Source organism: Micromys minutus (assembly GCF_963924665.1).
Source record: "Micromys minutus genome assembly, chromosome: 19".
Lineage (NCBI taxonomy): Eukaryota > Metazoa > Chordata > Mammalia > Rodentia > Muridae > Micromys > Micromys minutus.
The window spans coordinates 749,698-775,500 of record NC_137954.1 but is presented as its reverse complement, the minus strand read 5'-3'; the positions used below and the strand labels follow the sequence as shown (position 1 = coordinate 775,500).

Below are 25,803 nucleotides of genomic sequence, written 5' to 3'. Positions count from 1 at the left end.
CTAAATTTACACAATATCTAACCACAAACAGAGCACTAGGAGTTATAGGTGAAAAACCCAATACAAGGAGGGAAACTACATCCTAGTAAAAACAAGAAAACTCCTAAGCAAGAAAACCAAAAGAAGAAAGACACACAGGCACAATTCTACCTCTAAAAGCAAAAGTAACATGAAAGAGCAACCACTATTTTTTAATATCTGTTAACATAAAGGGACTCAATTCCCCAATAAAACGATATAGACTGGATGCATAAATAGAATCCTGCATTTTGCTGCATACAGGAAACTCATCTCACAGACAAAGACAGAAACTATCTCTCAGTAAAAAGGTTGGGAAAAAACCTTCCAGGCAAACAGGCCCAAGAGGCAAGCTGGAGTGGTTATTCTAATATCGAATAAAGTAAATTTTCAACAAAAAGTTATCAAATATTATAAGGAAGGATACTTTTTACTCATTACAGGTAAAATTTGTCAGGAGGAACTCTCAATCCTTAAAATATATACTTCAAATAGAAGAGCACCCATATTCATGAAAGAAACCCTACTAAAGCTCGAAAAATTCATTGCATCCCACACAATAGTAGTGGGAGACATCAACACCCCACTCTCATCAATGGACAAATCATGGACAAATCATGGAAACAGAAACTGAACAAGAATACAGTGATACTAACAGAGGTTATGAACCAATTGTAATTAATAGACATCTACAGAACATATCATCCTAAAACAAAAGAATAAACCTTCTTCTCACGAACTCACAGCATCTTCTCCAAAACTGACCATATATCCAGTCACAAAACAAGCCTTAATAGATATAAGAAGATTGAAATACTCCCATGCATCCTATCAGATCAACATGGTATAAGGCTGGTCTTTAATAACAACAACAACAACAAAAAAAACCAAAAAGCACACATACACATGGAAACTATACCATGCTTTTAAATGATAGCATGGTCAAAGAAGAAATAAAGAAAAAATTAAAATTTTTCTAGAATTTAATGAAAATAAAAACACAACATAACCAAACCTATGGGATAAAACGAAAGCAGTACTGAGAGGAAAACTCATAGCTCTGAGTGCTTCCAAAAAGAAGCTGGAGACAGCATATACTAGCAGCTTGACAGCACAGTTGAAAGCTTATGAACAAAAGGAAACAGATGCACCCAAGAGAAGAAGATGGCAAGAAACAATCAAGCTCAGAGCAGAAATTAAATGAATACAAACAAACAAACAAACAAACAAACAAAAAACATTCGAAGAATCAACAGAACCAAGTGCTGGTTTTTTGAGAAAATTATCAAAATGGATAAATCCTTAGCCAGACTAACTAGAGGGCAAAGAGAGAGTATCCAAATTAACAAAATCAGAAATAAAAGTGGAGACATACTACTGAAACTGAGGAAATTCAAGAAATCATCAGACCCTACTACAAAAGCCTATATTCAACAAAGCTGGAAAATCTGGAGGAAATGGATGAATTCCTAGACAGATAAGAGGTACTAAAGATAAACCAGGACCAGGTAAACCATCTAAATAATCCCATAACACCTAAAGAAATAGAAGCAGTCATCCAAAGCCTCCCAACCAAAAAAGAAAAAAAAAAAACAAAAAAAAAAAAAAAAAAAAAAAAAACCAGGTCCAGATGGGTTCAGTGCAGAATTTTATCATACATTTAGTGACGACCTAATACCAATACTCTCCAAACTATTCCACAAAATAGAATCAGATGGAAAACTACCTAACTCATTTTTCTAGGCCACAATAACTCTACTTCCTAAATCACACAAAGACCCTGCAAGGAAAGAGAACTTCAGATCAATCACACTTATGAACACTGATGCAAAAATACTCAACAAAATCCTTGCAAACACAATCAAGAACACAATAAAATGATCATTCACCATGATCAAGTAGTCTTCATCCCTGGGATTCAGGGATGGTTTGATATAAGGAAATCCTTCAATGTAATCCACCATATAAACCAACTTAAAGAAAAAAACTACAGGGTCATATCACTAGATGCTGAGAAAGCATTTGACAAAATTCAACACCCCTTTATGTTAAAAGTCTTCAAAAGAACAAGAATCCAAGCCCAAACCTAAACATAATAAAAGCAATATACAGCAAACCAATAGCTAACATCAAACTTAACGGTGAGAAACTTGAAGCAATCCCACTAAAATCAGGGACTAGACAAGGCTGCCCACTCTTCCCCCTACCTATTCAACATAGTACTGGTAGTCCTGGCCAGAGCAATAAAACAGCAAAAGGAAATCAAAGGGATAAAAATTGGAAAGGAAGAAGTAAAAATATCACTTTTTGCAGGTGACATGATAGTGTACCTAAGTGACTCCAAACATTTCACTAGAATATGTCTACAACTGATAAACAAGTTCAGCAAAGTAGCTTGATATAAAAGTAACTCAAACAAATCAGTAGCCTTCCTCTACTCAAAGGACAGACATGTGGAGAAAGAAATTAGGGAAAAGATAGCCTCACAATAGTCACAAAAACTATGAAATACCTTGGTGTGACTCTAACTAAGCAAGTGAAGGACCTGTATGACAAGAACTTCAAACCTCTAAAGAGGAAATCGAGAAAGATCTCAGAAAATGGAAAGATCTCCCATGCTTATTGATTGGAAGTATCAGCATTGTAAAAATGGCCATCTTACCAAAAACAATCTACAGATTCAATGAAATCCCCATAAAAATTCCAACCCAATTTCTCATAGAGTTGGAAAGAGCAATTTTATCTGGAATAACAGAAGACCTAGAATAGTGAAATTCAGCCTCAATAAGAAGAAAATATCTGTTGGAATCACCATCCTTGACCTCAAGCTATATTACAAAGCAATTGTGCTGAAAACTGCATGGTACTGGTACAGAGATAGGCACGTGGATCAATGGAATAGAATAGAAGATTCAGAAATGAACCTTCACATATATGGTCACTCGATTTTTGACAAAGGAGCTGTAAACATTCAATGGAAAAAGGACAGCCTCTTCAACAAATGGTGTTGGTCCAACTGGCAGTCAGCATGCAGAAGAATGAAAATAGACCCTTTCTTATCTCCTTGTATAATTTTCAAGTGCAGGGGATCAAAGATCTCCACATTAAACCAGGTACACTGAATCTATTAGATGAGAAAATAGGGAAAACCTTAGAACATATAGGCACAGGAAAAAATTTCCTGAACAGAACACCAATGGCTCATGCTCTGTCTGAGGTCAAATACTGACAAATGGGACTTAATGAGATTGCAAAGCTTCTGTAAGGCTATGGTCACTGTCAAGAAAACAAAATGGTAGCCAACAGATTGGGAAAAGATCTTTACCACTCCACATCAGATAGAGGCCTAATGACCAAGGTATACATCGAACCCAAGAAGCTAGACACCAGAGAATCAAACAACCCTATTAAAAATGGGGTACAGATCTAAACAAAAAGTTTTCAATTGAGGAATATCAAATGGCTGAGAAGCATCTAAGGAAGTGCTCGACATCATTAGCCATTAGAAAAAGGCAAATCAAAACAACCCTGAGATTCTACCTCACACCAACCACAATGGCTAAGTTCAAATATTCAGATGACAGCAGATGCTGGTGGGGATGCGGAGAAAGAGGAACACTTCTCCACTGTTGGTGGGGTTTTAAACTGGTACAACCACTCTGGAAATCAGTCTGGTGATTCCTCAGAAAATTGGAAATAGTACTACCTGAAGACCCAGTTATCCCACTTCTGGGCATATATCCTGTATAGCCCTAACATATATCAAAGACACATGCACCACAATGTTCATAGCAGCCATTTTTATAATAGCCAGAAGCTCTAAAGAACCCAGATGTCCTTCAGTAGATGAATGGATACAACAATTGTGGTATATTTACACAATGGAATACTACTCAGCTATCAGAATCAATGACCTTAAGAAATTCTTAAGAAAACTGATGCATCCTGAAAACATCATCCTGAGTGAAATTACCCAGTCAGAAAAGAACAGACATAATATGCAGTTACTTGTAATTGGATACTAACCCCAGAAAGCTCTGCACACTCCTGAAACAGCTCACAGACCATATGAAGTTCAAGAAAAAACAAACGCCAAAAAAAAAAAAAAAAAAAAGAAAAAAAAAAAGAAAAACCATTATGCTTAATCTTTACACACTAAGAAAACTTTGACTATTTCCAGGTTACATCTTGTTTTACATGTACTTTATGCTCATTGTAACTAGTAAGATTGTAATGGATATTATCAAACCTTTAAAAAAATTAGTACTGACATAAATGTATTCATATACTTTTATGCAAAAATGCTTAAAATCTGTACATTTATCTTTGTTTTTTTAAATAAAGTTTTCCCTCTGAACACCCCAGAAACAACTCACAGACTGTGTATAGTTCAAGAAAAAGAAAAAAAAAAGAAAGAAAAAACCATTATGTTTACTCCTTACACACCAAGAAAACTTTGACTAATTCCAGGTTACATACTGTTTTACATGTTATATGCTCATTGTAACTAGTAAGATCTTAATGCACACTGTCAAACCTTAAAAAAAATAAAAGAAAAAGCCAAGTAATGACATAAATGTATTTGTATACTTTTATGCAAAAATGCTTAAAATTTGTACATTTATCTTTGTTATATAAAATAAAATTCTTCAATTAAAAATTAAAAAATAAACTAATGTTTTTTAATATAAAAACAGAAAAATAATTACTATGAAATAATTACTAGAAATATGGTTTCTCATTTGACCTATTTTATTTAGGGTCCTGATGGACAGCCTGGTGTCAAGGGTGAACCTGGAGAGCCAGGGCAGAAGGGAGATGCTGGGTCTCCTGGACCGCAAGGCCTAGCAGGATCACCTGGCCCTCATGTGAGTTCTAAAATCTTAAAAAGAACATTTTGATACCCGAGCACAGTACTTATGATGTACAGTTTATGCATTTGGCTTACTCTAGTGGTGTTTTGATCTTCCATTTAGGGTCCTCATGGTGTTCCTGGACTGAAAGGCGGCCGAGGAACCCAGGGTCCACCCGTAAGTCTCTTTTATTATTCTGGGAATTGTGCAAGCCTGTTGCAAATATCTAGGATGCCCTGGCTATATAAATGTTAATTGTCATCTAATAATATAATAAAATATTATTCTGTATATCAACTGTATTATAGAGCAAACTGTGCTTAGCTGAAGATCTGTGGGTGGGGGAACCTGGGAGAAAAATAAGTTTTGTTATTCTTGCTTTTTCTTCATGGAGCATAAATATTATATATTGAAGTAAAAACACTTTAATTAGTTGATTATACAAAATGCCAGTGTGGTTTTAGTTCTACTTTTATACTTTTAAAATAAATAAAAACCATAACAGGAAAGCAATGAATCTCTACCAGCTAATCCAGATTCTCTAGAACATTTGTGGCATGAAAAGAATAAAAAACCTTCATGTCATAAATAAGCAATGAAATCCACAGACCCAGAGCCTCCCATGTGAAATGGAGGCTTCAGGAAAGCAGAGAACTAACCAATATATCTATTTTTCCCAGGGTGCTACAGGATTTCCTGGTTCTGCTGGCAGAGTTGGGCCTCCAGGCCCTGCCGTAAGTCAACTTAGATTTACATCATTGTACATACTTGCATGTGTACACACACACACACACACACACACACACACATACACACAAACACACACATGATATTTTAACTATTGTTTCGATTTAGTCTCTCATGATTTTTTCTTTGTTATTTATTCTGACAATCATAGTGTAGTTTAATCAAGACAAATTCAATGTTACAGATAAGTTAACTTGGAGGAGATTATTTGCAAGTTATTTCTGATCCAAGGTCTGTTTGTTCTTCCATTTGAGTACTAAATACATTTTTGTATGTGCTGATAATAAATCTCAGTTAGAAAGCATCTCTAGACTCTCTGAAGCTTCCTTTTTGAAAGCAGGGATCATAAGTATATCTGTATACCTGACTGTGCCTGCATCGGTATATGTACCATGCACATCTAGTAGCTTGTGGGGACTGGAAATAGTTTTAAATCTTCTGGGACTAGAGTTAGAAGCAGTCGTGGCTACCATGTAGGTGCTAGGTATCAAATCCACAACATCTGCAAGAGTCATAAGGGCTTTTAATAGCTTCACTGTCATACCAGCTCCTTAAAGTTTCTATAGTAATTCCTGTCATAAGACCAGTTCAAGCCAGTTCCACTGAAATAAATAATATAATCTCTAGTTAGAACAGAGCCTTAAATAGGTTTGAAAAATAATTTCAGAACTCTTTTAATAATGAATGATCAAAAGAGTCATCTGAAAAATGAAATTTAGGCCTCTCTCAGGGTATCAATCTGCAAATACGTTTTGTTTTTGTTTTTTCTACTTTACTTAATTATCCTCAATGACCAGTAATCTAAGAAGCTAAGAAACAATCCTTTAAGGCCTCTTTGTTCCTGAGGGTGAGCCTTCTGAGTCCACTCTTCTTACTTGGCTTCCACTTTGCCTTTCTCAGTTCTTCTTTCTTTATGATACCAGGGAGCTCCAGGACCTGCAGGACCCATAGGAGAACCTGGGAAGGAAGGACCTCCTGGTCTTCGTGGGGACCCTGGCTCTCATGGGCGAGTAGGCGATAGAGGACCAGCTGGTCCACCTGGTAGCCCAGGAGACAAAGGGGACCCAGGAGAAGATGGACAGCCTGTAAGTTTGGCATCTGTTTTACTCCAACTGAAATATTTATATGAATAAGCTGATAATAATTTCTGCTATAAAATTTATCAAAATATTATTCTGGAAATATTTCTAAATGCTTTCATTTTACTAAGTTTTGATTTTTAAATTCTCTAGTATAAAAGTGTACATTTAAAAGTACAAAATGTGAAAGGACATGATCTTCTAAAACTATACCCTTTTGTTGAATTTTTTTGTGAAGACTAGATATTCACATTGTTTAAGAGTATAATACTTTAAATTTTTCCTTTGTTCTTTTAAAAGGAAAAATAGATTTTTTTGAATAGCTCTCTTTTTTTTAATTTGCATTAGCTATCAAGTTCTTCTCAAAGTATTGAATAATGTCAGAGGCTATATTAAAATTAAAAGTGTTATTAACATTCATGCTTAGATGAAATGAGAAGATTTTTGTTGGTGTATTTTTTTTGTTGTTGTCCTTTTCTCTCATATCTTCTCAAATTCTATAAAGCCTTAGTTAAGTACATAATTTCCTTAAGTATGAATTCATTTTTTCCAGTAGTAATTATAGTCTATCACAATTAGGGTCCAGATGGTCCTCCTGGTCCTGCTGGTACCACTGGGCAAAGAGGAATTGTTGGAATGCCTGGACAACGTGGGGAGCGAGGAATGCCTGGCCTTCCTGGCCCAGCGGTAAGTAGCTGTGTTTTGTCAATGTTCGACTGATATGTTATGTATTTTTTATTTTGTTGCAGAAAGAATTGGTTTGTTTTACTTAATAAGTTGGTTTAGACAGTCTTAAGCTGACAGTAATTCTTAGGTTTTAAAAACCTTTTGGTCTTAAATGTTAAGTGCTTAACAAACTTGATAAACATAGCTGTTTAACTTTGGGTCAAGAGACATAGATAATAAATATTTGGAGTTTTGGTGACTCAGTATTTCTTCAAAGATAAAACTAATGCCTGGTGCTACATAAGAAGGATTACCTCCTGGAGGTAGTATCTTTAAAAATAAACATCCTTAACAAAACAGCCATACTTCACAGTAAACAACTAAAGAAAAGACATAGCTGAGCTATTGACTATGTAAGTTTCAAGCACAAAATGCATACCTAAGCAGAAGATGTGGGGTGATTTTGGTCTCTTTGATGTCTCATGAACAATGTGATAAAGCATAGGTATGTCTTTAAGCAATCATGGAAGTTGTAGGATTCTGGACAGTTACATATATTGGAGGAGAGATTGAAGGACTACTGAATAAGTGTGCCTTATGGAAACTGGTATTCTTACATTTCTTCTGGAATGTTTTACCTACTTTTGTTTTAATTTCAGGGTACACCAGGAAAAGTAGGACCAACTGGTGCAACAGGAGATAAAGGTCCGCCTGGACCTGTAGGACCTCCAGGTTCCAATGGTCCTGTAGGGGAACCTGGGCCAGAAGTGAGTGCTATGGTTCTTAACAAAAATACCTTAATTTTAGATACATATGAGGGGTATAGTTCTTTCATTATCAAATTGATATAGATGTATAGAAATGGATTGCATACATGAGCTTAAGAAAGTTGTTTGTCATGCTGTTTGATGTGCTCTTCTTCCCTAGAGATTTGTCTAAGTGATAGAGAAGTCAAATTGTGCCTTTCTACTCACTTTTAGAAAAGCTAAAGTGAGCATTTTGGTTGATTTAGATTTTGGCAAATTGTTTTGAATGTGAAAGGACACAGCCATTCATCTTTTTCTTTGTTATGATTTCATTCCATAATGGGTTATTTATAACAATTGCCAGGTTTTATAGAAATAAGATTAATGAAACTATTATAGCTCATAAAAAAGAGAAAGGAAGTAGAGGGTGTTTCTCTTATTACTATAAAGTAACATTATGGTTCTTATATCTTTTTAAGTCTCCCTTTAAAGGAAATAAGACTTTAACAGGCAATTTGAGAAGCTGAAGAACAGAATACCCTCTGCTCAATAGTTTAATGAGCGAATTACCAATGGATCATATTTTTCTGAAAGATTAATCAATGATTTTTAAGGCTAATTGTGTGTGTATGTGCGAAAACATGAAAGTAAAATCATGAGAAAAGAATAATATATACTTTGAAACAAAATATCATATAACATGAGCACAGTAATATATTTTCAAAACCTTCAAAATGTTATTTGGTGGTTAAACAAAGTGAGAATTTAGGCAAAATGCCAAATAGAAGCACCATAATTGTGACATATTTCCATGCGTCTGAGAATATTTTTTCTTAAGTAGAACTCGAAATGAACAATAGGGGTAAATAAGAATATAATTTTACAATCAGTTGACAATAGAAAAAGATGGAATTAAACATAATGATTTTTAAATACCAAGGATTGCCACAAGGCTGCATTCTTAGCTCTTGAATTATTAATGACTTAAGGTCTAGGTATGCTACACTCTGAGAGGGTGATATACACTTATTTTTTTTTTTTCTAAGAAGTACTGAGGCTTTCTCATTATGACCTTCCTTCTTCTATTTCCATGTTACATTTTGTTTTATATATACTCTATGCTCATTGTAATTAGTACGTTTTCAATGCATACTATCAAACCTTTAAAAAATTAAGTACTGAGAAAAATATCTTTATATAGTTTTATGCAAAAATGCTTTTCAAATGAGAACATTTAACTCTGTTTTATAAAATAAAGTTGTTTAATTACAAAAAGAAAAAAAAAAGAAAAAGAAAAAGATGGGAGCTATTTTTCTCCTGTGTAGGTTCCTGGTGAGTGTTGACTGCTATTTTATAGTTCAAAGAGGAGGAAACATGTTGGTCAGTTTCCTGTCACCTGGGCTGAGAGTTTAAAAGCCGCCTCAGTAAGCTGTGTCTAACACTATTTTTTTTAGGGTCCAGCTGGTAATGACGGTACCCCAGGACGTGACGGTGCTGTTGGAGAACGAGTAAGTGCAATGCTGATTAGAATATTAGAACCATATAAACATGAAATCATTGTGATTCTAGCATAATGATAATTTTAATAAAAATACTTTCTATCCATATAGCCCCAGTGCAACTCTGATTTTTCTGTTGGCAAACTTTTTAGTAAGGTTATAACTTTGGATAGTCTTGTAAATGAAAAGCAAGAAACCAAATTGCTTTCATATTTGCTATAACATAGAGGCCTTGGACGAAGATGTAAATGTATGTTCTAGATTTCCATTTTTCTCCTCATTCTCTAAAGAAAGTAACTTAGAAGGATATAAGCATTGATGCCTCTAAACTATAGATGTGGTATGTATGGATAATTTTTAAATTATCCCTACGTTGAACTGATACTTTTCTAAGCTATAACAGCAGCTGGTCTCTTTTGCTGATTCCACAGCTGTTAGTTAGGAAACAGATATGTCCACTAAAGGCAAACCAGCCACATGTTGCTGAATTTTCTGAATCTGTTCCCAAATAAATATGCTTAGTGCAAATATTTATAGGCTTAATTTTTTTAGGTTAAGCATGCAAGAATGCTATCATACTATTAATAGGAAGATGAAAAACTTTAGAGAAATTCTGGGCTAAGGCTCTTATTATCTAACACAGCCACAGAAATCTTTTAACATCTGGAACCTTTGTTGGTGTACTCACATAATGCAGAAAATATTCCAAGGTTTTGATATTCACTCCCAGAAATATCATTGCTACTTCATGAACTCCTATGAAGACTTTAAATTGCTGTTTCAATTTAATCATGTGAGATTGTCTGAGTGAAATGAGGGGAGGCCTATTTCCCCTCTAAGTCTTCCAAGTGAGATATGCAATCTGAAGACAACTTTGTTTGCCCCCGTATCATTGCCTTTTGAGGGTTTGATACCATAAGAGGATGCAGCTAGTATGGTAGCTGCCCTTGTTGCATAAGGTGGAACAATCCTATGCCTGTGAAATGGATTGATTAGTGAATAAAAGTAAATAATTAAGTATAATAATAAACATGTTAGAAATTTTCATATTGTAAATAATTTGAACAATATTGAATATTGTTGCTCTTATAGAATTAATTTTTAAAGAATAATACCATATTTTTTGTCAGGGTGACCGTGGAGACCCTGGGCCTGCTGGTCTACCAGGATCTCAGGGTGCCCCTGGGACTCCTGGCCCTGTTGGTGCACCAGGAGATGCAGGACAAAGAGGAGAGCCAGTAAGAATGTTAACTTCACATTGACAGTTATATGACACTTATATACGATTCTGTAACTATGTGTATACGTCTGATCCTGATTATATTGTTAGCTGAGGACTCTATATAATGATGAACAGACAATTATGAATTAAAATATATACTTAATTTTAAAACTAATTTGCTTTTGAATATGGATTTGATCCCTATATAGTTACTTTAATTATCTAAACAGGTTCTGATTTGTAAGAACTGTAATACATCTGAGTAATATTAAGCAACCAATGTCAGTTACTAGAAAACTAAGGTGAACTTCATTTGATCAAAGTAATATTTAAAGTTCACTGCAATGTATTACTAGAGTTAGTGAATTGTTACCTGATGTAGAAACATTTGACAGTCATCAATGTGTACATTATATTTGTATCAATGATTATATTGAGATGTTGCTCTAAGATTTATATTTATGTGTATATTTCTACTTTAAGATACTAAGTTTTATGAATTTTCTTTTAGGGTTCCCGAGGCCCTGTAGGACCACCTGGTCGAGCTGGAAAGCGTGGTTTGCCTGTAAGCTCCGTTTTCTGAACAAATATTTTTTTCTATGCAAAATACATATCCAAAAGGAAAGTACAACTTAAGATTCATAAATAGCGGGGGGGTGGGTTGTTGAAAGATTACTGATCCCTAGGAGGCAGACTCTGTGAGATGATAGTAACAATATAGTGTTATTTCAGTAGCAAGCAGTGAGGCATATTTCAGAAAGCTGAAAGGCAGATTTTATTATAAAAAAATAATGTGAGTGACAATACAGTTCAAAGCTACATTAAAACCACAAAGGAATTGAGTTTAAAACTGATATGGGAGAAACCAAAGGTCTTTGAGAGTAACAGCAGCTTTCTTACTTCAGATGAGCAGAAGCTAGGGGGACCAGAAAGGATGGGATCTTGGGAAATCAAAGTTTACCTTCCTTTCTCAACAAGTGGCTTTCAATTTGGTGGCTATTGGTTATCCTGAGATGCAAATACACCAATTTAGCCCTACTTTGTTGCTCAATTCAGTCTCAGCAATCCTAGACCATCAGTTTATTTCATATGTAAATTTAGTATTCCTAGAGGATGCATGGAAATTAAACTTATTTTAAAATTTAATTTTAGAGAAACTATTGAAAATTATAATGAATAAAATCATAAAGAATTGCAACAAATTGTAGTCTTAGTTAATGCTCTTGATTGACTATTTCTAGGGACCACAAGGACCTCGAGGTGATAAGGGTGACAATGGAGACAGAGGTGATCGAGGTCAGAAAGGCCACAGAGGCTTCACTGGTCTGCAGGGTCTTCCTGGCCCTCCTGTAAGTTATTTTTTAAATGTTGTCCTTTCCTGCATATGAGAATATATTGATATATTGACAGAAACATCCATGGAGTAGAAGAGTTATTTGCACATCATTTTAACTTTAAAATTATCTTGATAGATAATTATATAGTTACCTAATATAGATACACATCTATAAGCTAAAATGTTGTGGGGAAGAAATAATGCAAAAAGCTACATGCCCCTTTACTTACATAGCTGTCTTTGGTATTAGTCAGATGTTAATGAAACCAATGGCTTTGTTTGTAGTGCTAGTATTAATAACAGCATACTTTAAAAGATAAAATACAATACAATACACATTTAAATGTTTTAGCAACACTTTCATTATTCTGTCTTTGTAGGGTCCAAATGGTGAACAAGGAAGTGCTGGCATTCCTGGTCCATTTGGCCCAAGAGTAAGTCACAGAAACTATTAAGCTTCAGGTGTACTGTTTCTTGTACAATATTTCTGGTATTTAATATTTATTCTTTCATGTTCTTTGAGGTTGGTGGAAACTGTATAGGACAAGCTTAGCAAGTACTATAAAATAAAAAAATATTTTGAAATACAGTATATTTTGTCTTAAAATCTATTACCCAGGTTTCTATTCAATTTCATAATTGTGATTAAATTTTCACTAAACAAATTCTTTGAGATAGTTGTAACTGCTTATGAAGTGGAATAGATTTTGAAGCTATGCATTTTTTAATTGTGATAAACCCTTAGAAGCTTGTACAAAGATAATTTGGAAGCAATCATAATAGAGAACCAATACTTGAGGCTTTTAGAAATTCTAAATTCATATAAATGCTGCTTCTTATACGTCTTTGGTGTCCCAAGCCTGTTCACATAGATATTTAGGGAAATAAAAACATAAAAAGATTAATTAGCAAAAAAACCTGCTATATTTAAGTACAATTTAAATATACATAGATAAGAATAACATTTAGAGAAGTACAATGGTTTGATATGGTTCTGTAGTATAAGTACTGGTTTCAACCATAGCAAGCACTCAGATTACATCATTTCCTTCTAAATCAATTGAATTTTCAACCATGTTTATTAACTATTTGATGAAACAGTTGCTACCAATGGAAGTTGGTGATTAGCCTGTTAGCATTTTAAATTTATTTTGGTCCTTTACCCAGAATTAGTGATAGACAGTTCACACACAGTGAAATTGAAAATGCTGAACAAACAAAATGCTGAAAGGCCACTTAGTTATTAAGACTAGAATCTGAGTAATCGGGGTTCCATCTCTTTAAAGGTTCTTTTATCAGAAAGACATTGTGCAGTCTTTGTTCTAAAATACATTTTTTTGTGTGTGTGTTCTAACAGGGTCCTCCAGGACCAGTAGGTCCTTCAGGAAAGGAAGGAAACCCTGGGCTACTTGGACCAATTGGACCTCCTGGTGTGCGGGGCAGTGTAGGAGAAGCAGGACCAGAGGTAAGGTACAAAGAGTTTTCATGGAAGATGCTGTTGTTAAGATGGAGTCTATCCAATACATCTGTGGAACCTTGCCAATAAGAGTTTCAAGAGACTCTTAAGTAAATCTAAAAGTCACCACAAGGTTATATACTTAAGTAATTATTTCATGTCTTTTAATGCATGGACCATATAAACTAAGAATTCAAAAAATGAAACCAAGTCCTTGAATTGATATTACACTGAGGTTAAATATCAAGCTATGATTGCATTCTAATAAAAGTTTGAAAAACATTGCATTGCATTGTCTGAAATTACAATTGTCTTAGTTTGCTTTCCTATTGCTGTTAAAAACTCTGACAAAATCAAGTTAAGAAAGGGTTTATTTACATCATAGTTCATGATACTGTTCCACATGACAGGGATGTCAAGGCAGCAGGGGCTTGGAAAAAAATGAAGTATATGAATTTGAAATCTTTCTTCCCTGAAAATGACATTTAAGATTTCAACTTTCAATAAAGTTTTCAATAAAAAATCTAACACTATTTAGTGTAAGATAACATCAAACACTAAACCATGTTAGTTATTCTCTGTCCTCAGACATTCAGCAGCTATCTACACATGTACTTACTCTGTACATTTAAAGCTTGTCTGATGCTTCTTTGATCTTATTTATATGACCTTACTACTTTAGTCTTTATTCTCCTACTGACAGTGCCATTGATTCAAATATTTATTATTTATTATGTGGCTATAGAGACTTATTCTTCTTATAGTCAAGAAAGTTTCACAGTTTTAGAACTTCTATTTGACTTGTGTGGTACTTGATTTACTCTATTTTGGCTCAGTGGTCTTACAGAGATGAGACTCTTCTCAGATTAATGTAGGATGTGTGAAATTATGATGATTTCCCAGAAAATCAGTTATTTATCTATCCATATATCTATCATCTCTCACTTTCCCTGACATCACTCTTTTGACAATCAGAAAGCACTGACACAGAGGTTAAACATCTTCCCTAAACCTCACTCGAGTGGCAGAGCAGGTATTAATAGATCAGTCTCTAACACCAAGGGTTGTGCTCTTTACCAAGTTATGTCTTTTTAGTTATTACTTGTATCTTTCAAGACTATTGAGATGTTCCTCTGAAAATGCAGAGGAATTAATGAAGAGCAATCAGCTTGTAATCTTTGCCATTTGGGTGGGAGGGAATTCTGAGTGGTCACAGTCTATCAGATCTCCCCTGAAAACAGAAGTAGAAGAGACACTTTTAAGGCTATCAAAATAATACTGGAAACCTTTCTTTGACTTTGTTCAGTAGAGAGAATTTTTACATTTATCACAATTCACATACATGCAAAAAGGCTTTCTGTGTTTTCTTTTTCTTTTTTCCTTTATTTGAAGAAACCAACAAGTTCCATAATGGGGGTCTTGTAGTTGTTATCCTGGTATTTACATGCAGACAGCTCTCACACACTGGCATGCTTTTTTTTGCTTTCAGACCATAGTTCTGTTAACGAATTCCAGTTGTATCTTGCTCAAGATTGTTTTGAAAAAAAAATGTAACTCTGAAAGTTCTTTTCATAAAATAAAACATATCTTCAAAGAAAACATCAAAGCAAAGAATTTGGCTTTAAGCTTTGTTTATCTCAGAACTGGACTCGTAGATACTTTCCCTGAAAACAGTTCCACATCACTCCTCATTTTGTAGTGTTATCACTTGACAAGCACTGTTTAAGAAGAATGAATCACAGGACTTCAGTATTGACTTATTGGTGTGCCAAGGTGTAACTGTTCCCACACAGCATAGTAACAATTTAGTAAAGCAAAACAAAATGCTATTAAATGTCTTCTCAACTAGGGTCCTCCTGGTGAACCTGGCCCTCCAGGCCCTCCAGGTCCCCCTGGCCATCTTACTGCTGCTCTTGGTGATATCATGGGACACTATGATGAGAACATGCCAGATCCACTTCCAGAGTTTACAGAAGACCAGGCAGCTCCAGATGACAAGAACAAAACTGACCCCGGGGTCCATGCTACCCTGAAGTCTCTCAGTAGTCAGATTGAAACCATGCGTAGCCCTGATGGTTCCAAGAAGCACCCAGCTCGAACTTGTGATGATTTAAAGCTTTGCCATCCCACAAAGCAGAGTGGTGAGTAGACAGGGGCCTGTCTGAATAAAACGTGTTTGTTTTGAGTTATTCTCAACTGCTTCCCAAGACATATTTTTAACTTTATAATTAATGATAGACACAGAGATAAATTGTTGAGCATGCTCTAGAGCTTATAGTTTTGTGGTTGAGACAATTACATGAAGAGGTGATAGATAACATATATAATAAAGACCATGTCATATAAGCAACAATTTTAAGGAAATGGTTCCTTATATATATAATAAGGCCATTAAAGAACGTTTCCCCAAATTATTTGCATATGAAATCAATTTATTGCACTTTAATGACATGCCAACCAATCATTTTCCATCCTGTCTGGCAGGATCATGTGTGGTGGTCTTTTATGGCAATTTAGAATAAAAGGGTTTCACTACCTTAGTTGTGTGACAGTGTTCTTAGTTTGCCTTCTTCAATAATTTTAAGTGATTTAATTAGATCCAGAGAAGGGGGATCTAAAACCATGTGAATGAGTGGGAAATACCAGTGTTGGGATTCTGTAAACCCCACCCCTCAGTTACCTAGCAACAGCCATGTATACCCCACCCCTCAATTATCCAGCAGTGGCCAGGTATGCTCCGCCCCAGTGACCTGACACTATAAAAGGAGCTGCTTGACCCCTCCTTTCTCTCTTGTTCTTGTGCTCTTGCAGCCTTGCTCTCCCACCCCTACCCCTCCTCTTCCCTTCCCTTCCCTTCCCTTCCCTTCCCTTCCCCCCTCTCCCTCCAAGTGCTCAGGGCCAGCCTCTACTCCTCTACTCTCCCCCACCCCGCCTCTACCACCTTCTTAACTCTCCCATGACCTGAATAAACTCTATTCTGTACGATACTGTTGTGTGGATGGTTTCTCAGGGGGAAGGGATTCCCAACATGGACCCCCAGAGGCATCTCCCTTACCCCCAGGCCTTGCCATACCTCCATGGGCCATATGCCCGCCCCCCTCTCTTCATCCTTCCCCTAACATTGGTGCCGAAACCCGGGAGGTCATCTTTCACAACATTGGTGCCCCGTGACTTTTCCTTTCAGTAACTTTTCCTTTCATTGGTGCCCCGTCATCTTTTCCTTACAACCAGGGTTTCTGTTAACTTTGAACTTTGACATCGACAGAGACAACTAAAAATGTTCTATTTAAAGAATGTACACTTTTAAACTATTTAATTTATGTCTTCCCATTTCCCTTCCATTTTATATAAAATTTTATTTTTGCTATTTATCTATAATAGTGTATGTATGTATATATACCTATATAAAATATATATATATATATATACAACACAATATATATATATATCACAAATGTGAATACATTTGTTTGTATAACATAAAAGGCACTATCTTGGTTTAAAAATCACTTGGATGGTTTGAGACTTTAGCTCATGGTTTGGAAAAGTGCTTTTGAATAGCAGTTAACAAGAGGAAGGCCCCAGTGCTTAATAGTTGCAATTCTCCCTATGTGTATATGTGAGTATCTACATGCATGTGTATTTGTGTGTCACATGTGTGTGGCTGCATGTGAACACATGTGGAGAAAGTTGACATGAGTTGTCTTCCTTGATTATTCTATATCTTACATGGCAAGATGGGGTTTTTAGCTGAGTCCACAGTTCGCCTTTATAGCTAGTCTAGCTAGTCGGCTCACTCAAGGGATCTCCTGTTTCTATCTTTCCACGTACTAGAATTGCAAGTGGGCCACAATACCTGCCTAACCTTTGTATAGATTTTGGGAATCCAAACTCGAAGTCCTCATGCTCACATGCAAACACTTCACTTGTTGAGCCTTCTTCCCAGTCTCTTATTAATTATAGTTTGAATAAAGGACCAGATCTCTGCTGATTAATTTAGAGACTCTGTCATATTTGAGAGAATCTTTATTTGGCACATATTTCTATCTTGGAAAATAGGTGAATATTGGATTGATCCAAACCAGGGATCAGCTGAAGATGCGATCAAAGTTTACTGCAATATGGAAACAGGAGAGACATGCATTTCAGCAAACCCAGCCAGTGTTCCTCGTAAAACTTGGTGGGCCAGCAAATCCCCTAACCATAAGCCTGTGTGGTATGGTCTCGACATGAATAGAGGATCTCAGGTGATTTAATATGTTTACCCAGATTATATTTTTACTTTTTATTATTTATTATGTTTTTATATTTAATAAAATGATGCTATTATTGTTTGACTGGATTTAATATATTATGCTTACTTTTAGTGATATGTTTTTAATAGAAATTATTGAAAAATTATTTCATAAACAAGTTTTGCCATGAGGTTACTCATACAAACTTAGATTAATTTTTCTTTTTAGTAGAATTAAATAAATACTCTTTAATCTTAGTTCCCTTAATAAATGTCACTGACTGTGAAAGATAGTGGAAGGGGTCTTATCTCAACTCCAGGAGACTTAGGTCAAAATTAGAACGTATGAAATTACTAAACCTTTTAGCTACTTTAACATAAGGTTAGTAAAGCTGGCCTCCCCATCACTATTAATGTTAGTTCTTAGTGTAGTGTCTGAAAAGATAAATATACATATTAGATACATTTTTAAAATAATGTAATCTCTTGAAACCTGTGAAGTATTTAAGTCATTATTTTAATTAGATGAAATATGTGATAATTTTTCTGAGTTCTTGTCTACATAATATTTCTATTATGGTCTAGTTAGTTCAGAGTTTCATCAGATCTTGGTTGTCCTATTACAGTATCAATATTTCATCCCAGCTTACCCCTCTGTCTCCAACCTTTCTCCAGTTAACACATTATGGATGTGTTATAATTCTGTATATGATAAGTTACAATCTACTATCATTTAGTAAATAGTAAATTTAACATATATAAACAGCTGAATTTAAATATAAATGACTGAAGTGTAGTTTAACCAAAATAATATGTCAGAATCCAAAGTGAGACCATTGGAAACAGATTCAAAACTGAAGGTGAATAGGAAAGGGAAGAGTTAGTTGGAAATGAGTTTTGATAAGTTGTGTTATAGAAAATAGTATCTCTGATATGTATGTAATTAGTCAGTAAAATAGGTTTATACTTACCCTTAATTTATATTTTTATTCTAGTTAGTGATAAAGTTGAATTGTAAAAGCAGATTTAAAAACATCTAACTTTTTTTCCAGGAAATTAAAATCATTTGGCTTTTCACCTTTTCTTTGAGGTTGTAAGGAAATAATCTTCAAAAGTAATTTATTTATAGTCTGTTAATCATCTATCTATTGATTTACCTGGCATCGACCTGTCATCTCTTCATTAATTGTTATAAATCCCTTTAGTATGTCATATTTCATGGATTTCTTTCATTTCCCCAGTTCACATATGGAGATTACCAGTCTCCTAATACAGCTATTACTCAGATGACCTTTCTGCGCCTGTTATCAAAAGAAGCCTCCCAGAACCTTACTTACATCTGTAAGAATACTGTTGGATATATGGATGATCAAGCTAAAAACCTCAAGAAAGCTGTGGTTCTTAAAGGGTCAAATGACTTAGAAATAAAAGGAGAAGGAAACATCAGATTCAGATACACAGTTCTTCAAGATACCTGTTCTGTAAGTGCTTTTTAGACTGCTTTTCCGTAGCTCCCTCTTATTCTTTAGCAAGTTTCTGACTTGCTTTCTATCATAAGCTTTAAGCGTCTACAATAGAGACTCACTAATTTGCATTTCTCCTTTCTGCCATACACATTGGTTCATAATTACCAGGGCTATCTATATCACTGCTTTTGAATTTAAAAAGGTTACTAGGGTGGGGATACTCCTGTGTAAACTTCTTGGAGATTATACACACACACACACACACACACACACACACACACACATGTATAATTTATCCATTGTTCTCTTAAATTCCAGAAACGAAATGGAGATGTAGGCAAAACTATCTTTGAATACAGAACGCAGAATGTGGCCCGCTTGCCCATCATAGACATCGGTCCTGTGGATATTGGCAATGCAGACCAGGAATTTGGCCTTGAAATCGGGCCAGTTTGTTTCATGTAACAGAAGTACAGAGGTATCGACAATGAGCACTACCATCAAGACCACCACAAGAACTGTGACTGTTTGAAGTTCATCCTGAGACTCTTGAAGTAATGGCTGGTCCTGCATCAGCTTTGTACATACGATCTGAAGTGCCTGACCACCTTATCCTTCAGAATATTTATTTTGCTTACAATCTTCAAGTTTAATTGACTTAATTTTTTTTCAATGTGGCAGTTTAGATTAAAACAATCAAAGACAATGACCACCTTTACAAAAAGTAAACTGATTAAAAAATAAATATGTTTTCATCAATTTATTTCATCGTAATGAATAAGTTGCTTAGTATTTATGCAGAAATTCTTCTTCCTGGCAGGTAGCTTACATGATGGGGTATGTAAAGACTCAGGACATGTTGATTTTTCTTGGTTGCAGTCTGAAAAGTAGAGTAATGCCCCCTGTATCCTCTTATTGTGAGATCACCAGTGACAAATGAACACCCCATGTATGTCTTAATATTATACTACCATTATAGAAAAATTTTGAGTGAATATAATATATCACTTTTCCACTGTCTTAAATGATTTCTTCAAATAACACAGTCATTGACTTTTAGGAGGAAAAAATTTATGAAATTGCTTTAGCTTTATAATTTGTTTTGCAAAGACTTATACAGTTAGATTTTTCTTCATTCAAATTTAATAATAACATTTTCCTTTTTTTGTAATTTTTAAATACAGATAGAAGTTATTTTTGTGCTATGTTATGTAAGAAGATATTGGATGAAAAAAAAAAAAAAAACAAATTACCCACACAATTTTCTAACACACATGCCCAGTAATAAATGTTGAGACATTCCTATAGGTACAGTCTCTTTTTCCCAAAGCATATTATAAAGAAAAGATCTAAAAGTTCAGAGCTATAATGATAATTCATGTAAAATTAGAACATATGATCCCACATTGTTTAGCATAAGCTACCTCATCTCTACAAACTAGGATGGATTTCCTGATCTTGTTTATTCTTTAGGTGTTGAAAGGTGCTATGCTCCTGTTGTTATTCCAAGACTGGAGATAGGCAGGGCTAAAAATATCATTACTTTTCTTTTAATGATGGTGCTAAAATTCTTTCTATAAAATTCTTTAAGAATAAAAATTGTTTCATCAATGCCATTTGTAAACACAGAACTGTTAAACATCCCATTTCTGAGAGACAGATCATCATTCCAGGGTCCTTTTACTGTTCCTCTTATACTATATTTAGAATGTTGTGTAATACTTGCATGTGTCTTAACCCAGGACACATAGGTCCCCTTGTGTCTCAAGATATTTTTCTTACTTTCAGTTGTTTGTTCCATTGTTGTTTCTTACTTAAAAATAAATAATCTGGGCCATCCCAAAGGACAAGCTACATAAACACACATACAACTTTGATTATGTATCTCGGCAAAGCATTGAATTAAATGCATGCTTCTGTAATGTCAGTCATTTTCAGTTTGTTGAATTGTTTAACATATTAGATCCTTTTAGTTTCCAATAGTGAAAACAAAGATCTCCTGGTAGTTTTTGTTCACAATTTAATAGAAGGTGTATTAAGTACCTATCATTGTGTCTGAATTGTCTTACAAAAGAAACCTATTTGTGATATCACCTGTAAAGGCATGTTGACATCAATGAAGACAGTTTATGCCTTAGAAAACTCAAGCTCTTCATATCACTCTCCTGTCAGAAAGTACTTTTTGGCATCAGCAATAGTGACTGGGTTTTATGACTGCATATGGGATGAATCCCCATGTGGGGCAGTTTCTGGATGACCATTCCTTGAGTCCCTGCTCCACTCTGTCCCTGTATTTTCTCCCATATTTTGTTGCTTGCAAATAACCATCAAACTGAGCATGGAAACCCTAATGGAGGAATTAGAGAAAGGACTGAAGGAGCTGAAGGAGTTTACAACTCCACAAGAAGAACAACAATATCAACCATCCAGAGCTCCCAGGCACTAAACCACCAGCCAATGAGTACAGATGGAGGGACCCATGGCTCGAGCAGCATATGTAACAGAAGATGGCATTGGCTAGCATCAATCAGAGGAAAAACTCTTAGTCCTGTGAAGGCTCATTTCCCAAGTGTAGGGAAAATGCCAGGGCATTGAGTTGGGAATGGGTGGGTGGGTGGGAGTGGGAGCATCTTCATAGAAGCAGGGAGATGGGGATGGAAGAGGGGAAAAATGGGACAACATTTGAAATGTAAATACATAAAATATTCAATAAACAAAAAGGAAGAAAAAGAGAAAACTCAGGCTAGTGATTGGCAAATAGGAAAAGAAATGGAAAAATTCATAGTTGAATGAACTAATAATAAAATATGCCTCAATATGTATCAAATATGAAATTAGCCTGAACAATATCAGAGTTTTATTTTTCAATGTCTGTTTCATGGCTTCATTTTTTTCTAATTTGAGCTCTATATCTTGAATATTTGTACATTTTCTTTATGTCCAACTTGTATAAGTTGTACAGGTTCATGTGGGCTGTCCAGAAACCTGATTATTTCCAGTAAATGAAAATACTAATAGTTTTTACTCCCAGAAATACCAGCTCTGACCTAAATGTCAAGGATGCTTCTAGGATCCCTGACATTAGAGCAAAGCCTCAAATCTCATTCTGTGTTCTAGGTACACAGCTCTCTGCATAGTGGTGGGTTTCTTTACCTGCATGACCTAGAGGTAGCGCAGATGCTAGATGATCAAAAGCTAATCAATGTACATCTCAGAGGACAATGGTATCACTTTATTAAAATAGAAAGAAATACTCTTGCAAATTAGTTTAAATGCAGTTAAAAAGAGGCAAGAATGGCAAAGAAATCAAGAATGATGCTGAAATATCACATGTTCATTATGTAATTTGATAAATCTGGCTTTTTATTGCAATTTTTCTAATTAAAATTAATTTTATTAATTTTTTAAAATTACAAACATCTTCCTCTCTCTGAATATGATATCATAGACCTGTTTTAGTTAGTTTATATTTTATTTTTTAATGGAAATACACAGCAATAAAGACCTCTATGTGGTTTTTTTTTCTCTTTCCCAGTTCCCCTCTGCAAACACCCTATTCCCTCTCCCCTTATACTGTTTCTATGAGGGTGCCCCCCTAACTCCTACCTCACCACTCCTAGCATTTCTCTACACTGTATTATCAAGCCTCCATAAGACTAAGGGCCTCCTTTCCATTAATGCCATATAAGGCCCCTTCAGCTCCTTTAGTCCTTCTCTATACTTAGGGTTTTGATTAGTGTGATACAAAACTTTGACAAAAATTAACTTGGGGAGGAAGGGGTTTAATTTGCTTACACTTTCTCATTATATTCCATTATCAAAGAAAGTTAGGTCCAGAACCAAAGTAGGGCAGGAACCTGAAGGCAGGAGCTGATACAGAAGCCATGGTGGAGTACTGACTTTTTCCTCATGGCTTGCTCTGACTGCCAGTGATAGCCCACTCACCAAAGGCTGGGCTCTCGCACATCAGTCGTTAACCAAGAAAATAGCCTAGTGATCTGCCTACAGGCCTATACTGTGGAGATGTCTCAATTAAGATTTTTTTCTTTGAAGTGACTCAAGTGAGTCAAGTTGAGAAAAAAACTACTTAGCCCAGGTTAAGTAAGAAAATACAAAAGAAAAAGAGAGAAAGAAAGAAAGAAAGAAAGAAAGAAAGAAAAAGAAAGAAAGAAAGAAAACACCACCACCACCACCACCACCAACAACAACAACAACAACAAAACCCCACAAAAAACAGAAACCCAAAATATAAGCAATGTTTGGAACTATCATACTTTTGAAATACTATCCTACCATATTTCAAAAGGCTTTATATTCTTTTTGAAATTATAAATTCTTCAAGAGTCATTAAAAAAAATAAAACATTGATTTTGGAGAAAAAAAACTAACAGTAGCATTAGAGTCCCCAAGCCACAATGTGTAGAACATGGGACATGCCAGTCATGTGATTTTCTTTCTTTTAAAAATCAAAATGGCTATGCCAACACAAAGGACCCCCCCCCCCCAGGAACTTTTAATCTTCCTTTGTGAGTCATTTTCCTAGCTGCTGACAATATTGCAGAAGACAATATTTTTGTTGTTGTTATTAAATTGAATATGTTATGTATTTACATTTTAAAGTAATTTTCCTCCCTCCCCCATTCAGCCTCTTCCCCTCCATTTTGTGAAGATGCTCCCACTCTACCCACCCACTCCTACCTCACCACCCTGGCATTCACTTACATTGGGGGAAAGTCTTCAGAGAACCAAGGGCTTCTCCTTCAATTAATTTCAGATAATTTTATCCTCCACTACATATGCAGCTGGAGCCATGGGCCCCTTTGTCTTTGGTTGTTGGTTTATTCTCTTGGAGCTCTGGGGGCCTGGTTGCTCTTCCTATGGTGTTGCAAACCCACTCAGCTCCTTCAGTCCTTTCTCTAACTCCTTCATTGAGGTCCCCATGCTCAATTTGATGGTTAGCTGTATCTTCATCTGTCTTAGTAAGGCTCTGTCAAAGCCTCTTCAGAAACATCTATATCAGGCTCCTGTCAGCTAGCACTTCTTGGCATCAGCAACAGTGTGAGTGGGTTTGGTGGCTATATATGGGATGGATCCCCAGACCATATGAAGCTCAAGAAGAAAAAAAACCAGAATGTGGTTGCTTTAGTCCTTTTAAGGGGGAGCAAAATACTCATGGGAAGAACTACAGGACCAAAGAGTAGAGCAGAGTTTGAAGGACTCTTTTCTACAGACTTGTTACAAAAAAAGGGAAACATTAACAGATAAACATAAATTTTCTTGATATTTTTGCTAAATCAACACATGTTGATTGAATGAATGATAACATCATAATACTATATGAGTACAAAAAATACACAGGGAATATTCATCCTTGATTTATGTATTATTTATGCATATATCATTATTAATGGTTATATTGGTTTTAGTATACAGAATGTACAATAGAAGAAATTATTTTTATCATTGGTGATATTGTCATACAAATTATTTTTAGGAGTTAAATAAACAAAACAGAAATGTTAGACTGAGCTACAGAAAATAAAACTAATGATGATAACTTATTTACTCCAAGGGAAATTAATACTTGAAAAATATATTTTTTTTCTAGATTAACTGATAAATCCAGTCATCATGAGTTCCTTAAAACATGATATGAGACAAATTCATGCTCAACCTCCTTGTAATGAAAAATAGGGAAGAAAATAATGAATTAAGGTGAGAAACTAGCACTACCAAATATTTTATATATATATATATATATATATATATATATATATATATATATATATATATATATGTTAATTGTCATGGGAAAAATAGAATAAATTTATAAAACTGGCTAGAATTTATCATATCAAAACTAGCTTGAGTTTATTACTTGGCATTTACCATTTGGAGGCACACCTCATTTTTTAAAGAATTTTCAATTCAGATAGCTATAGTTACTTGGGTTTATTTATATAAGTAGACTGAAGACTTTTAGGTCTTTTAAACTGATAAATTCAGTCAAGTGGCTCACGACACAGTCAGGATACATACACAATAGATTTTCCATACCCCACTAACCAACCTGCTGCGAAATAAGGAAATTAATCTACTCTCAGCAAAAAAAAAAAAAAAAAAATTGGCACAAGCCTGTGTTTTCTCATTGTAGTTAAAAGATAATTGACAAAAACAGGTCACTGAAAGAAGGTTTTATATTGGCTTACATTACTGGATGCACTCCATCATAATGGAGATAGCATGGCAACAGAAATATGAGTGTCTTGTCACATTATGTCTATAGTTAAAAAGCAGAGAGATGAATTCTGTGCTCAGCTCGATTTCTCATTTTCATTTATTCCCGGGCTTCATCCCATAGAAGGATGCAGGTTTCATTCAGGTTTCACTTTCTATTCTAAAACCTTTTAAAAAACACTCACACAGACATATTAATGAGCACAGCTCCTAGGTTATTCTAACTACACTTAAGCTGACAGTG

General features: G+C 35.0%; 1 protein-coding gene across 1 annotated transcript in view; it reads left to right on the top strand.

The window, feature by feature from the left end:
• The window catches only part of COL5A2 (collagen type V alpha 2 chain), a gene marked incomplete at its 5' end in the record, with an annotated part of 75,978 nt that extends 54,168 nt beyond the window's left edge, over window positions 1-21,810 (top strand). The window contains 16 exons of the mRNA XM_080932884.1: window positions 4,779-4,886; window positions 4,995-5,048; window positions 5,552-5,605; window positions 6,542-6,703; window positions 7,277-7,384; window positions 8,023-8,130; window positions 9,564-9,617; window positions 10,739-10,846; window positions 11,342-11,395; window positions 12,072-12,179; window positions 12,547-12,600; window positions 13,524-13,631; window positions 15,472-15,763; window positions 17,682-17,869; window positions 19,098-19,337; window positions 19,641-21,810. Coding sequence (XP_080789010.1) covers window positions 4,779-4,886; window positions 4,995-5,048; window positions 5,552-5,605; window positions 6,542-6,703; window positions 7,277-7,384; window positions 8,023-8,130; window positions 9,564-9,617; window positions 10,739-10,846; window positions 11,342-11,395; window positions 12,072-12,179; window positions 12,547-12,600; window positions 13,524-13,631; window positions 15,472-15,763; window positions 17,682-17,869; window positions 19,098-19,337; window positions 19,641-19,787 — 1,947 coding nt within the window. The 3' untranslated portion in view covers window positions 19,788-21,810. The remainder of the gene's footprint in view (window positions 1-4,778; window positions 4,887-4,994; window positions 5,049-5,551; window positions 5,606-6,541; window positions 6,704-7,276; window positions 7,385-8,022; window positions 8,131-9,563; window positions 9,618-10,738; window positions 10,847-11,341; window positions 11,396-12,071; window positions 12,180-12,546; window positions 12,601-13,523; window positions 13,632-15,471; window positions 15,764-17,681; window positions 17,870-19,097; window positions 19,338-19,640) is intronic.
• Window positions 21,811-25,803: the final 3,993 nt, after the last annotated feature.